General features: G+C 44.3%; 1 protein-coding gene across 22 annotated transcripts in view; it reads right to left on the reverse strand.

The window, feature by feature from the left end:
- Positions 1–13057, reverse strand: part of Bptf (bromodomain PHD finger transcription factor) — a 99067-nt gene that overhangs the window by 57825 nt on the left and 28185 nt on the right. For 17 of the 22 annotated variants that reach the window (XM_006532686.3, XM_030245733.1, XM_006532685.1 and 14 more), the window contains exons 3-5: positions 8661–8884; positions 4811–5020; positions 4097–4285 (exon numbers count right to left, since the gene is read on the reverse strand). In XM_006532686.3, the coding sequence (XP_006532749.1) occupies positions 4097–4285; positions 4811–5020; positions 8661–8884 (623 nt within the window). The remainder of the gene's footprint in view (positions 1–4096; positions 4286–4810; positions 5021–8660; positions 8885–13057) is intronic. The other 5 variants (NM_001359590.2, NM_176850.3, XM_006532687.2 and 2 more) reach the window with 1 other exon arrangement.

A 13057-nucleotide genomic window follows, 5' to 3' on the forward strand; every position in this document is an offset into this window, starting at 1 on the left:
GGGATTATGATTTACTTTTTTTTCCCTTTTCTCTCTTTTTAAAGCAAAATCAGAGGCTGGAAAAGCAGCTCAGAAATTAGAAGAACCTGCCTATAGCTTTAGATCTTTCCAAATCCTACCTTTTTTAGCTTGTTTGTTTGTTTGTTTTTGTTTTTTCTAGACAGGGTTTCTCTAGATAGCCCTGGCTGTCCTGGAACTCACTCAGAAATCCGCCTGCCTCTTCCTCCGGAGTGCTGGGATTAAAGGCATGCACCACCACTCGTGGCTAAATCCTACTTTTAATATCAGTTCTTAAATGGTTTAACTTCCCTTCTAGCTCATGACCCACTAGAGGTGGTGAAAAAGAAAGGTTATTTAGATATAGAGGCAGTAGACCTGTTTAGAAATTGTTCTTTGCAGCAAACCCCATATGCATTGTTAGGAAATCAACAGTTCAGTTCACAGAATTCAGCAGCAACAGTTTGATCCACTTGCAAATACTTCACAAATTCACCAGCAGTCAGTTCAGTAGTGTCAGCAACAGCAACATAAACCAGCAGCAATGGCCCGACCTGAGCTAACAGACAGACAGGCCTCAGCAGACTCAGCAGGAGTCAGCAGGAGAGACCAGGAACACCAGAAGTGCTTTGCTGCACCTCTCTCAATCAAGTGAAGATAGTGGAGACCAGGGAAGATTCAAGACCAAAAGTGTTGCAAAGCTAGCTAGCTATTCAAGTATCCCATACACTGTCCGTTCACCGGTCTTGCCCTGAGCACGAGAGTCTGATATCAGCTGACATCACTGTGCCAACTGTCCCGAGTCCACAGAAACAGCAAGAAGCCCCCAGCAGAGCACCAGAAGGTTTTTGGTGTATTTCCTCTCTATGGAGTCATGACAAATGGAGCTCAACAGCGCAATGCAAGAAGAACCAATACAAGCAGGTCGTTGGCAAAAACTTCTTCATCACGTGCACTTTCACATGCTTGCTTTAGCAAGACATCCCTTCACCTGAATCCGCCTCAAGAAAATATTCCTTCACACGTCTGCCCCAGCGTCAAGACTGACTTTCCAAAGAAACCATAACTCACTTGTCCTTTTGCAGAGCTCTCAAGTTTGAGTCACAGACCTACATGGTGGCCCACAACCAACAGTAACTCCAGTCCAGGGATCTGCTGTTCTCTTCAGGCACCAAGAATGCTAATGACACATAAACATGCAAGCAAAGCACTAATACATCCATAGATATGAAAGAAAATAAATCTAAAAATTATAAAAACGAAAGAACAAATAAGGCAAGGTGCCCTGACGGTATCAGAAAACACCAATCTGGGCTGGAGAGATGATGGCTCAGTGGTTAAGAACACCGACTGCTCTTCGAGAGGTCCTGAGTTCAATTCCCAGCAACCACATGGTGGCTCACAACCATAGGTAATAGGATCTGATGCCCTCTTCTGGTGTGTCTGAAGACAGTGACACTGTATTCATATACATAAAAATAAATAAATCGTTAAAAAAAAAAAAAAAGACACCAATCTGTCTCTCTGGTGGGCAGGTGGGCCAGCTGGTTCCCTGTGTATTCGTTTCCTAAACACCCATCATTAACTAATTAAGAAAATATAAGCAACCCAGAATTCTCTCCACCCAATCTGACAGTGTTATTGTATCAAAAGGCTTTATTCAGTAGATATTGTTTCTAAACATACTCTGTAAGTCTAAGAAAGAAAATCAAGTGAGAAGTTCCATACCATGGAGGCCATTTTTAATCTGCTGGGGCAATGCTCCCACCCTATATCCCAATGACCAGCTCATCCACTGACCAGAGCGGGTGCCAACAGTGAGAACAGTGATTGGCTCAGGGCATCACAAAGCACACAGCGCCCTCTCTAGGCACAGAAAAGTAACCGTTACTTGCTGGATAAGTAAGAACACAAGAGAAGCAGAGCATCCGCCCTCCCTCAAGGCGGGAACGGTTATTACATCTGACTGATATCCACCAGAGTGCAGTTATCAAGGACTGGCATGCTACTTTGGTCAGAGATGTATATTTAGACTACTGAGTCTAAAACGTATTACAATAACTACTACTTGATAAAAACACACAATGCAGGCTGGCAAGATGGCTTAGGAGGGAAAAGTGCTTGCTGCCAAGCCTGGCAACCTGTTCAGTCCCCCAGGAAGGAGAGAACAGACTCCAGCAAGTTGCCCTCGGGTCTCTGCCCACATTTGCTGTTACATGGGCATAAGCACACATGTGCATGTGTTTACCATGCCCACCCATAAAAAATAAATATGGGCTGGTGAGATGGCTCAGTGGGTAAGAGCACCCGACTGCTCTTCCGAAGGTCCAGAGTTCAAATCCCAGCAACCACATGGTGGCTCACAACCATCCGTAACGAGATCTGACTCCCTCTTCTGGTGTGTCTGAAGACAGCTACAGTGTACTTACATAAAATAATAAATAAATCTTTAAATAAATAAATAAATAAATAAATAAATAAATGTGAAATAACAGCATACAAAGACTGAACATAAGCATCTAAGTGATCAAACTCGATCAAGTTTGGTTTAAAACAGGGCATAACTGAAGCCACCAGTACATCTAAGATTTACATTAAGTATTGATCAATCTAAAAGGATGAAAATTATATTTAAAAAGTAACAAGCATAAAAGTTTTTTTAAACATTACTTCAGCAACAGTACTCCACCTTCAGAACTTTTAGTCCTGAATATGTGAAATGAGAATAAAACTGACCAAAAACCTAGAACTCAGTCAGCTTGAAAGACAAATTACTGACCTGCATTTCTTCAGCCCCTTGAGAAAACAGTCCCTGGGAAATACTACCCTCTCACTATCTTCTAAACAATTCTAACTTTAAGAAAGTTAATATTCAGTCAATATTCACTATAGTCCACATCTCAACAAGACTAATTTCTATTGTCTCCCCAGCTGAGTGCCCCAAATACTAACTGCCAAGCCTATAGTTTCCCTCCTGTGTTCTGAGGTAGGGTCTCCCTATGTACCCCTGATGAACTCAGAGCTCACAGTGTGAGGCTTGACTTCCTACAGATGGCCGAAGCACCACAGCAGCCAACTGCGCTCTGCTTCACTGGAGTAGAGCTTCCAGATCCCTACACCTCAGTGAGCACACTGTCCTCCACGTCAACCTGCTGACAGCTGGGGTTCACATGGAGTAACCTAAGCTTTCTCTGCAGGCTTCAGCAATGCTCAACGCTGGTTGCCAAAACTCTTCCCTGTTCCAATCACAAACTCGGAGGCCCTCAAAAGCTTGAATGGCCTGAGTTTCAGGGCTGAAGCAGACCTACACTGCACACCTTTTCTACACAACAACGCTTCCAACACATCGGTCACCTCCCACTATCAGTAACACACAGCAATACAAAACTCAAAGCTTGCAAACGGAAATCCTTTTACATTCACAAAAAGGACCTTTAAGGATTCCCCCCAACTATGACTTTGAGATTGTTGATGCTCATTTTCTGACTTTTAATCATCTGAATCATATATGTATGATTATATATGCTGCTATGATAAAAATACCATTGGAGTTTTTGAAAAGCAAAAGGTCATAATCACATTCTTAGTATGATAACTTACTCCAAGTAAAATTTCAAGGTTAAAAAGGTTAAAATTGGAATTATTGGTTAACATATCAATATACCTTGCAAAACTGTTGGTGATGATGGATTATCTACTAATATTATGATCTGACATGTAGCAAGCACTACATGAGCATGCAAACAGAAAATTAATGTGTTAGTATAATCAGAGCCACAAGGGCCAAGTCACTCAATATGGAGACACACATTACTATGTGAGTAACTCAAATCAAAATCTCCATCAGGATGGTCTGGTGACCAGGCGTACAAATCCATCTAATGAACACAAGCATGAGGACTGAGAGGGAGTTCCAAGCACTAAGTGCAATGCATCTGCCAAACATCAAATGTTAGGTGACAGTTTAGCAACCAGGAATGGCACTGTGAGCAAGCGGCATGAATGAATGCAGACTGTCGGGTTCTAGGTGACATGCAGCTCTGACTGCAAAGGGAAGGGTTCCCCCATTACAGAGGCATTGATATGCTGCCCTCTGTACCTGGTACATCCGGGGGGAGCTCAGATGCCACCTTCTTCTCTGCCATGCTGCTGCTATCATGGGTCTCTGAGAGACAGCCCTCGGGGCTCCTCCCGTCACAGGGACTAGTCTCTTCTGGAGAAGCATTTGTTGTGTTGTCGCCAAGATTTGCTGGCACAGAGTTACCTTTATCCCCAACTTCTGTTGGCTCTACAGCAAAATGCACAACAAAACTTTAAAGATACGCTTTAAGATTGCTTTTGGACAAGTGGCCACATTCAATCAACTACTAAAGTCATCAGTCACCAAGCCCTGCCTCTCTCTGATGGTCATGTTAAAGCAAGGCAGGTTCTGGAAGAGCTTTGTAATGGGCCATCCAAAAATAAAGAGTAAGATATTAAGAATGTTTTAGAATTAATTTTTTAAAAGAACACATTTTAGCATATACCATATATAATCTGGTAATAAAAACAGTAACTTTTTATCAACAAATTTCATAGGGATGCCAACTTCCAATTTTTTTTGAATATAAATATTACATTATTGCAAATCCATCAATATATAAAACTCATTACAACAGTTGTAATGTTACATGGGAGAGACTCACTTAAATATCCTTAGGAATCAAAAATAGATGTTTGCTGTAAAAATCCCCACTTTCATTTGGCAAGTAAAAATGGAGGCTTCACAAATAGCATTAACAAAATATTTCTTTTGAACCAAGTAATTCTTTACCCTCAGGTTTTCCATGCCCGGGCTCTTCCTCCAGGCCTTTGCTGTCAGCGTCCTTGTCTGCGGAAGGGTCCTCCGCCTCCTCCCTGCTCTTCTCAGCATCCTTGGAGCTGTTGTTCTCGCCCTCATGCTTGTCCTTTTCTGGGTCTTCTGGGCTCTGATCACAGTCAATATCTTCCCCTCGTTTGATTCTTAAGGAGTCCAAAATTTCCTCTGTAATAAACAACAATGTAATTGTTCTCTTTCCATAACTAAATATAAAATTACTAACAAATGCCACTAATGAATTTGCATGTTTGCTGGGTTTGGTGGTGCACACCCAGGGTCAGAGGCGGGGAAACCCTTGAGCCAGCATAGTCTACATAGCATGTTCCAGGATAGCCAGGGCTATATAGTGAGGCCCTGTCCCAGGGTGGGGCTGGGGGTGGTTAATATCCAACATCTTTAAGTCTTTAAGAAAGAAAACTACACCAGCTAGAAGACCTGAATTCAGTTTCTAGCACTCGTGTCATGAGGCTCTCAGGTCTAACTCTGGTCTCCAGAGGCACTCATGCACACATAGATAACCACATGCTCGAGCACACTTACACACATACATACATACACATACAACACATACATACAGTGATGCAGACCTTTAATTTCAGCACTCAAAAAGGAGAGGCAAGTAGATAAGCTATGAATTTGAGGGCCAGTCTGATCTACACATTGAGTTCCAGGCAAGCCAGAGCTACATAGTAAGACCTGACCCAAAGGGGATGTGGGGGGAGACCAAAATAAAACATACTTCATTTACAATAAACCTAACTTAGTGAGCTTCACTTTTAAAGAATATATCCTAGTTATAAAATCAACTTTCTTTGTAAAGATGAGATGGCAAAGGCAGAGCACAACCATCACACCTACAACCCAGGCACACCCACACCCAGGCTTTATAGACAGCAATACACAGCCCCAGTGAAAGGCTTCAAGTGAGACTGGACACACACACACACACACACACACACACACACACACACACACACATATATATATATATATATCAATATCACAGTCACGTGCCCTGACATGAGCAGACACCCAGGCTTTATAGACAGCAATACACAGCCCCAGTGAAAGGCTTCAAGTGAGACTGGACACACACACACACACACACACACACACACACACACACACACACACATATATATATATATATATCACAGTCACGTGCCCTGACATGAGCAGACGCTCCAAACTGACACAGACTCAGTCTATACAAGGGTCAAAACAGAAGTGCAGCCCAGTAAAGTCCTGAGGTGAGTCCGCTCCCCGAGCCTGAGGAAGCTCCCTAGATCTGCGAACCTCTACTTCCCTGGTGTAAAACGAGCAGAGAAGCCCATATGGAGACCTTCCTTTCTGAAGCTCTGTAACTATTCTGAAAGCCACAGGGCCTAGCTCAGGGCATCCTTTCAACTTGGGCAGAGTGTCACCATGGCATGGCACCAGCGTAAGAGAAATAGCCATGGACACATGGCTACTAACCAGACCCCTTGGGTTATAATAAAATACAATCTTAGAGATGAGTTCTTGTTATGAGGCCCAGGTTGGGCTGAAATTTGTAATCCTCCTGTCTCAGCATCCTGAGTAGCTGGGATATGTTACCACACTCACAAAATTAGTTTGTCTGTTTGGTTGTTTGCTTGAGGTGGAATGTCATGAGGCTCAGACTGGACTCAAATTCAGTGCTGGCCTTGAAGGGGACAGGTGTAGTGGCAAGCACCTTTAATCCTAATACTTGAGAGGCAGAGGCAGGAGGATCTCTGTGAGTTTGAGGACAGCCTGGTCTACAGAGCAAGTCCTAGGAAAGCCAGGACCACACACAGAAACCCTGCCTTAAAAAAAACAAACAAAACGGGGCTGGTGAGATGGCTCAGTGTGTTAAGAGCACCTGACTGCTCTTCTGAAGGTCCCAAGTTCAAATCCCAGCAACCACATGGTGGTGCACAACCATCCGTAACGAGATCTGACTCCCTCTTCTGGAGTGTTTGAAGACAGCTACAGTGTACTTACATATAATAAATAAATAAATCTTAAAAAAAAAAAAAACCAAAATGTTCATTTTAGTGTGTATGGGTGTGTGTGTTTATATATAGGTGTGTGTATATGTGTGTGTGTGTGTGGGTGTGTGGGTGTGTGTTGCCTGCATGTATTTATGTGTCCTACATGTGTGCTTGGTGTCTTTGGAGGCCGAAGGAGCATTAGAACTGGAGCTATGAATAGTTGTAAACCACCATGTGGGGTCAGAGAAACCTGGGTCCTCTGCAAGAACAACATGTGCTCCAACGGCTGAGCCACTCTCCAGCCCCCAGCCCTGAACTCTTCCCACTGTACTCACCAAGTGCTAGGACTACAGGCATGCTTACCACCTCACTCTCTAATACGATTAACTTGTTGCTTAAGCTGTCCCATCTTTGACCTTTGAGAACTTTTTCAAAGTTCCTTGTCCTTTTCATGTGTCTTATCCATACACCTTACATCCTTACAATCCAACTTTTGGTTTTCTGAGACAGAGTTTGTGTAGACCTATCTGTGAACTCCCTCTGTAGATTAGGGTGGCCTCAAACTCAGAGATCCACCTGCCTCTGCCTCCTAAGGGCTGGGTTTAAAGGTGTGTGTTCTTTTATGATTACAAAATGTTGGAAGCTATACAATCTGGGTCCCATAACACAGGGAATGTTTGCACATTCCAGATACGTGCATGTGAGAAACTGGCTCTGTCCTCCAGAGAATCCAGTGGTTGGTTAAGGACAGCCATGTAAAGTAGCTCCCTCGTGGGGACGGGGACGAAGCGCAGCCTGCCACTGCAGTGCTGCAGTTCGAAGTCTACAAAGATGAGAACACAGTGCTCGCTCCCCCGGCAGGCTCGCTCCCCTTGTGGCTCGGCAGCCCTTGTCTCTGTTCCATCCTTCAACACACCCAAGCTTCATTTTGGTTGTATTTCTTAAATTATAGTTATCTTGCCTGTTTTTCCAGAATTAGAAAAACTTTGCAAGGAACTGAGTGTGAGCCTCAGTAATAGAGTAGTTGTCTAGCCTGTGATCTAGCCTAACACTAGTAAGTAAGACAAGCAATACAAAAGGCCTTTGGGGGAGTTGTCTAAAACAAGATATGCTAAAAGCTAAGGACAGAGGAAACAACAACTGTGCCCATTTGACTATGTGTGGGTGGGAGTAATCTGGCTGAAATAAATAAAGTGTTCTAGACAGTTGTCCACAGTGTGGAAGGGATGGAGTGAGGAGACAAATGAGCGAGGCAAGGTGAAACACCCCTCACAGTCCCAATTCCCTGATGGCTGACACTGGAGGCCCACGATGAGTTCAAGGCCAACCTGGGCTATGGAACAAATTGAACCTAGCCTGAGTTATATAGACCCTGTCATTAAACAAACAAGAGCCAGGCGGTGGTGACGCGCGCCTTTAATCCCAGCACTCGGGAGGCAGAGGCAAGAGGATTTCTGAGTTTGAGGCCAGCCTGGTCTACAGAGTGAGTTCCAGGACAGCCAGGGCTACACAGAGAAACCCTGTCTCAAAAAAAAAAAAACAAAAAAAAACAAAAAAAAAACCAACAACAAACAAACAAGAACCACATGATTTGTGGGTGTAGGGGGCACCACCAGTGACCAGGGCAAGAAACAGCCCACTAAAGCACACAGCATCCTGGCTTACTGTGGCGTAACTAGGATCCCTGCAGGGAAACAATGAGCCAGAGTGGAGTCGAAGCACAGCAGCAAAGCATCAACTTGGACCAATCCCCAGCTTTAGAGCACTTCCACTGAGGACCAGAACATCGGCTCAAGCGGAAATGGCCTCACCATTAGCTGCCGCTAGGAAGGACTTGTTGCTGCCACGAGCCTTGTTGGTCAGGTCTTCCGTTACATCCATATGCTGCTGCATCTCCTCCCGAATGTCTTCTAGAACTCTGCACAGTTCTGCTTCCCAGTATCCTTTGTCTAGGCAGTCTATTAGCTCTGCTAACTGGACCTTTGTGCTGTAGTACCAAACTTTCTTCTCGTTTTCATTGTCTGTGTCTTCTTCTCTGTTGTGAAATCAGGGAAGGAAAATATCAGACACAAGAGCGCTCACCCAACAAACATCCTCCCCCAAGTTCCACTGTGTAACGTGAAGACTACAGGCTGACACCCACTTACTGTTCATCCATCCAAGCCTAACAACCTCTAATAACTTGGATTTCTGAGCCCACAGTCCTTAGGTCAAAATAATTTTCAGTATTAATGAATAGAGAGGTTACTTGCAAATAGCTAAACATATAACAAAAACATGACTCCAAAGTCATGATCAGAGAGTTCCGCAAAGAACAGCCCCGACCTCAAGCAACTCTACAGCAGCAGCCTGGGAAAGATCTGGTCTGAATGGGCTTGGTCCCTTGATACAGAAGGCACGGCCATGACAAGCTCCCTCCAAGCCACTTACGCACCTCACTTGTACAGTGAGGATACTGGCCACTGCCATCAGGCCACTGCAAGATGTGAAGATATTAGACAAGAGCATCTATCACAGTGAATAGGAGCATCATTAGTGATCAGCACACACATAAAGTATTATTATTAAGGCAGTGAAAATTTAGAGGCACTCCAGGAATGTGTTACTCAGTAATTCTGAAAGGATATTAACCATGTATTAATTACCAAAAATGTAGGGAAATTTCTGCACAGTATTTTTCCTTTTTTGGCCTCTGTGTAACATGGGAGCAGAGGTCAGAGGTGAATGTTAGGTGCACTGTACCTGTCTGAGGAGACAGGAGCTCTCAACTGGACCTCAGAGCCCAGTGAGCTGTTGCTGCCCACAGTACACGGGCTGCATTATGGCTTGTGGGTGCTAGGAGCTGAACTCAAGAGTCTCTGGCTTGTGCAAAAAGTATTCTTCCATACTGAGCCATCTCCCCTGCTCCTACCCACACTTGTTTTTGTTTTTGTTTTTATCTGTCATAAACATAAAACTTTTAAAAACATTTTTTTAAATCTGCTCTACATGTCACTCTAATAGATCCTTCTAAGTTCTTTTTCTCTCTCTTTTTTTCTCTCTCTCCTTCCTTCCCTCCCTCCCTCCCTTCCTTCCTATGAGTTCTGGTAAAGTTTCATGAAAGAAGAACATCCTTTTACTTTCTTTCTTTAAGTGTCGGTTTTACTCTCCCCAGTCCGCTCCGGCATGCCTCTAATACCAGAATGACCTGCATCAACGGCAGGTGCACACTTGGCAGCATTTTCCGCATGCTTTACCCACTTTGGTATGACTGTTGTGGAAGTGATGGACACCAGTTTTGGCCAACATGACATAGTATTCTATTTCAGATTGCTTCCAAGCTGGGCCCTTGTTGGCAAGGATAACCAACTTTGCTTTGCCTGTCTGATCATCCTCAGAGTACGTTTGTCCCAGAGCATAACTTTCCATTTTTCATAACAAGTCCAGAACTGATCAACTCCAGAGGCCTCTTCATCTTCTTTGCAGCCACCATCTTCCTGTCTTAATGCAGGACAGCGTCCAACAAAGAGCAGCTGTCAAGATGACCAGGAGCAAGTCTACTGAGTTCTTATGATTGGTATGACAATGATCTTATTAATCTAATTTCCAAAGGTAACGACGTCAGCCTTCTCAGCTCTTAAACACAATGCCGTGTGAAACAGACAGTTTCAAGTGCTCAGTGAGTTCTAAGTGCCTGAGAGTTATACATAATTCCACCTATCCCGTGACCTGGCTGGCCTTGAATTCCCTGTTTCACTTCCCACGGACCCTCTTCTGGCCTCCGTGGCACTGCACTCCTGTGTACATACCCATACACAGATACACACACAAACACACACATGCACACGAAAGGGAGGAGGCAATTCAATGACCTAGACAGGAAAGACACTTGTCCGGAGACATGATGCCTGAGTGTGATGCTCTGAAGCCACATGGTGGGTAACTCCCAAGGTGGCTTCTGCACACACACACACACACACATGCACACACACACACACACACACATGCACACACATACACAGACAAACTCAGAAACAAAATAAATAAATGTACATTTTAAAAGAATTAAAGTGTTGGGGGAGAAAGCACACTTGGTAAGTGTAAGAATTCACTATGTGTTGGCGGAACACCATCCAAGAACTAAACTCCAAGAAAATGAAAGGAGTCTTGTGACCTCATTTTCTCCTTGGAATGTGCTGCTGTGTCCCTTGCCGGTGTGGCAGACCCGGGTGAGTTGTTACTTGTTTATTTCCTCTGTGGAAGAGCATGTTTCTGCCATGTGCACACAGCCCACCATGCAAGGCTTACCCTTGTAATTGGACACTTTACTCATGTGACCCTTAAACCTCGGAGTACAAATTGTCTAATGCTCTGGATAAAGCGGGCTTTGTAGTCTGTGTCAATTTTAGACTCCATGCATCCAGGTTCACACTGCTAGCTAGTGGTAAACAATTATGAAATATGATATTACAATAAAATAAGATAGTACAATAGGAACAAATTCAACTAGATGGACAGTCTGTTGATTTCTTAGGGTTTTTTTTATTATTATTATTTATAGCTGCATCCCTGGAACTTGAGTGACAGGAGCACCTAGAAGGGTGCTCAGAACCAAACCTGGGCCCTCTTTAGCTGTCAGCAAGCTCTAAACCAATGTGCCATCTCTCCAGCTCCACATTCTCTCAGCTTCCTCAAGCAACGGACAAACTACTGACCGTGTCCCTAACAGCTACAGGATATGTGGATCTATTCTGATCTCTGAGGACTTTCTCCTCCACAACAAACTCACTGCTTCAGGCAGAAGTCCATTCTGCGCTCAGTTGCTTTAGTAAGTTTTTACTAGAAATGAAATTACTCAAACCTGTAGTAATTGCATCAATTCACTCTGATTCTGTCTGCTGGCAGGATGTGGGCTATCTGCAACACCTCCTCCGTGCACGCCCTCCAATCTGCTCACAGCAGCCATACTTCTCAGTTCTCCTCTCAGGCACATTCAAATGCTCACACACTCGTACCACCTCTCACCGATTGCTCTGCACTCCTCACTTCCTGTTGACACCTTTCTAAAAATGGGGTGGCAGCTACCTCTCATTCTGCTCATCAAAAATACATACTATTCACACTGACAGCTTTTTTTCTGGAAGTAGAATAAACTCAATACCAACACAGTAGCAAAATTATAAGCACACTGGCTGGGGCTGTCAGAACAAGTCACCTCTCACACTGATGTTCCAGGGTTGCGACAGTTCATCTAAGCAAATCCTCTGCCCAACTGCAAGAGTGGCAGCTTCCTCTCTGCTGCATGCATACACGCTGACCACGACGGCTCTGGGGCGCGAGGAAGCTTTGGTTCTCCAGGCTCACTGGAACTGGCCCAGCTGCCCCAAGAGTGCCCACTGCCAAGTGTCCCTACCACTTCACAGGGTGACAGGAGAAGGCTGAGTGGGAAGAAAAAATTCTTGCCTAAGTACACCTATGAGAAATATACATTCCGGGTGTATGCTTTTACAGTTTGGCTTTTACTAGACTCCATATTAAGGGGGACTGACTTTGGAAGCTCAATAATAAGTTTGAAAGTGACTCACAGGAAGTTTGAAGTGTCAACAAATTCACAGAAGAGTAATTAGTAATGGGCTGAACACCTGCCCCCAAATCCAGGTCCACCTAAGCCTTGTTTGGAAGAAGTATTTAAGTGCAGCTTTTGAAATGAGATCATCCAGACTCCAATGACCTCACAAGAGGAAAGGAGGAGGAGCAGAAAACATACTAACTCGTTGGCCAGGCCTGTGCAAGAGCTACAGAGGACAAGGCAGTCTCCAAGAGCCTTCAGGAGGAGCCTGGCCATTCAATAAAGTCCTATCTGTAGTGTTCTGTCAAAGCAGCCCCAGCAGGTGCCCACATCTCAGTATCAAGAAGTAGGGTGCTGCTGTAAACAACAGAGATGGAAGAGGTTTAAGAATAATATTGGGAAACTGATAGAAAAGGCCGGGACTGCCTTGAAGCAAAGGAGATCTGCCGAGGAGAAAGGACTGTCTCTTCCAAAGCCTTGCTGACACCCTAAGATCTGACTTCACTCCTGCTAGAGTTGTGTCATGGTGGCCCTCCTCTAACAGCACTAACATTGTAACCAGTGCTTGGCTAGCATCCATCCCCAGAGCCCTAGGGTCTGTCTTCAGCACCACAGCTGTGGTGATTGTCACTACAGATGGGGCAGATTTCTCAAGCACTT

This window comes from Mus musculus, chromosome 11 (genome assembly GCF_000001635.26).
Source record: "Mus musculus strain C57BL/6J chromosome 11, GRCm38.p6 C57BL/6J".
Classification (NCBI taxonomy): Eukaryota; Metazoa; Chordata; class Mammalia; order Rodentia; family Muridae; genus Mus; species Mus musculus.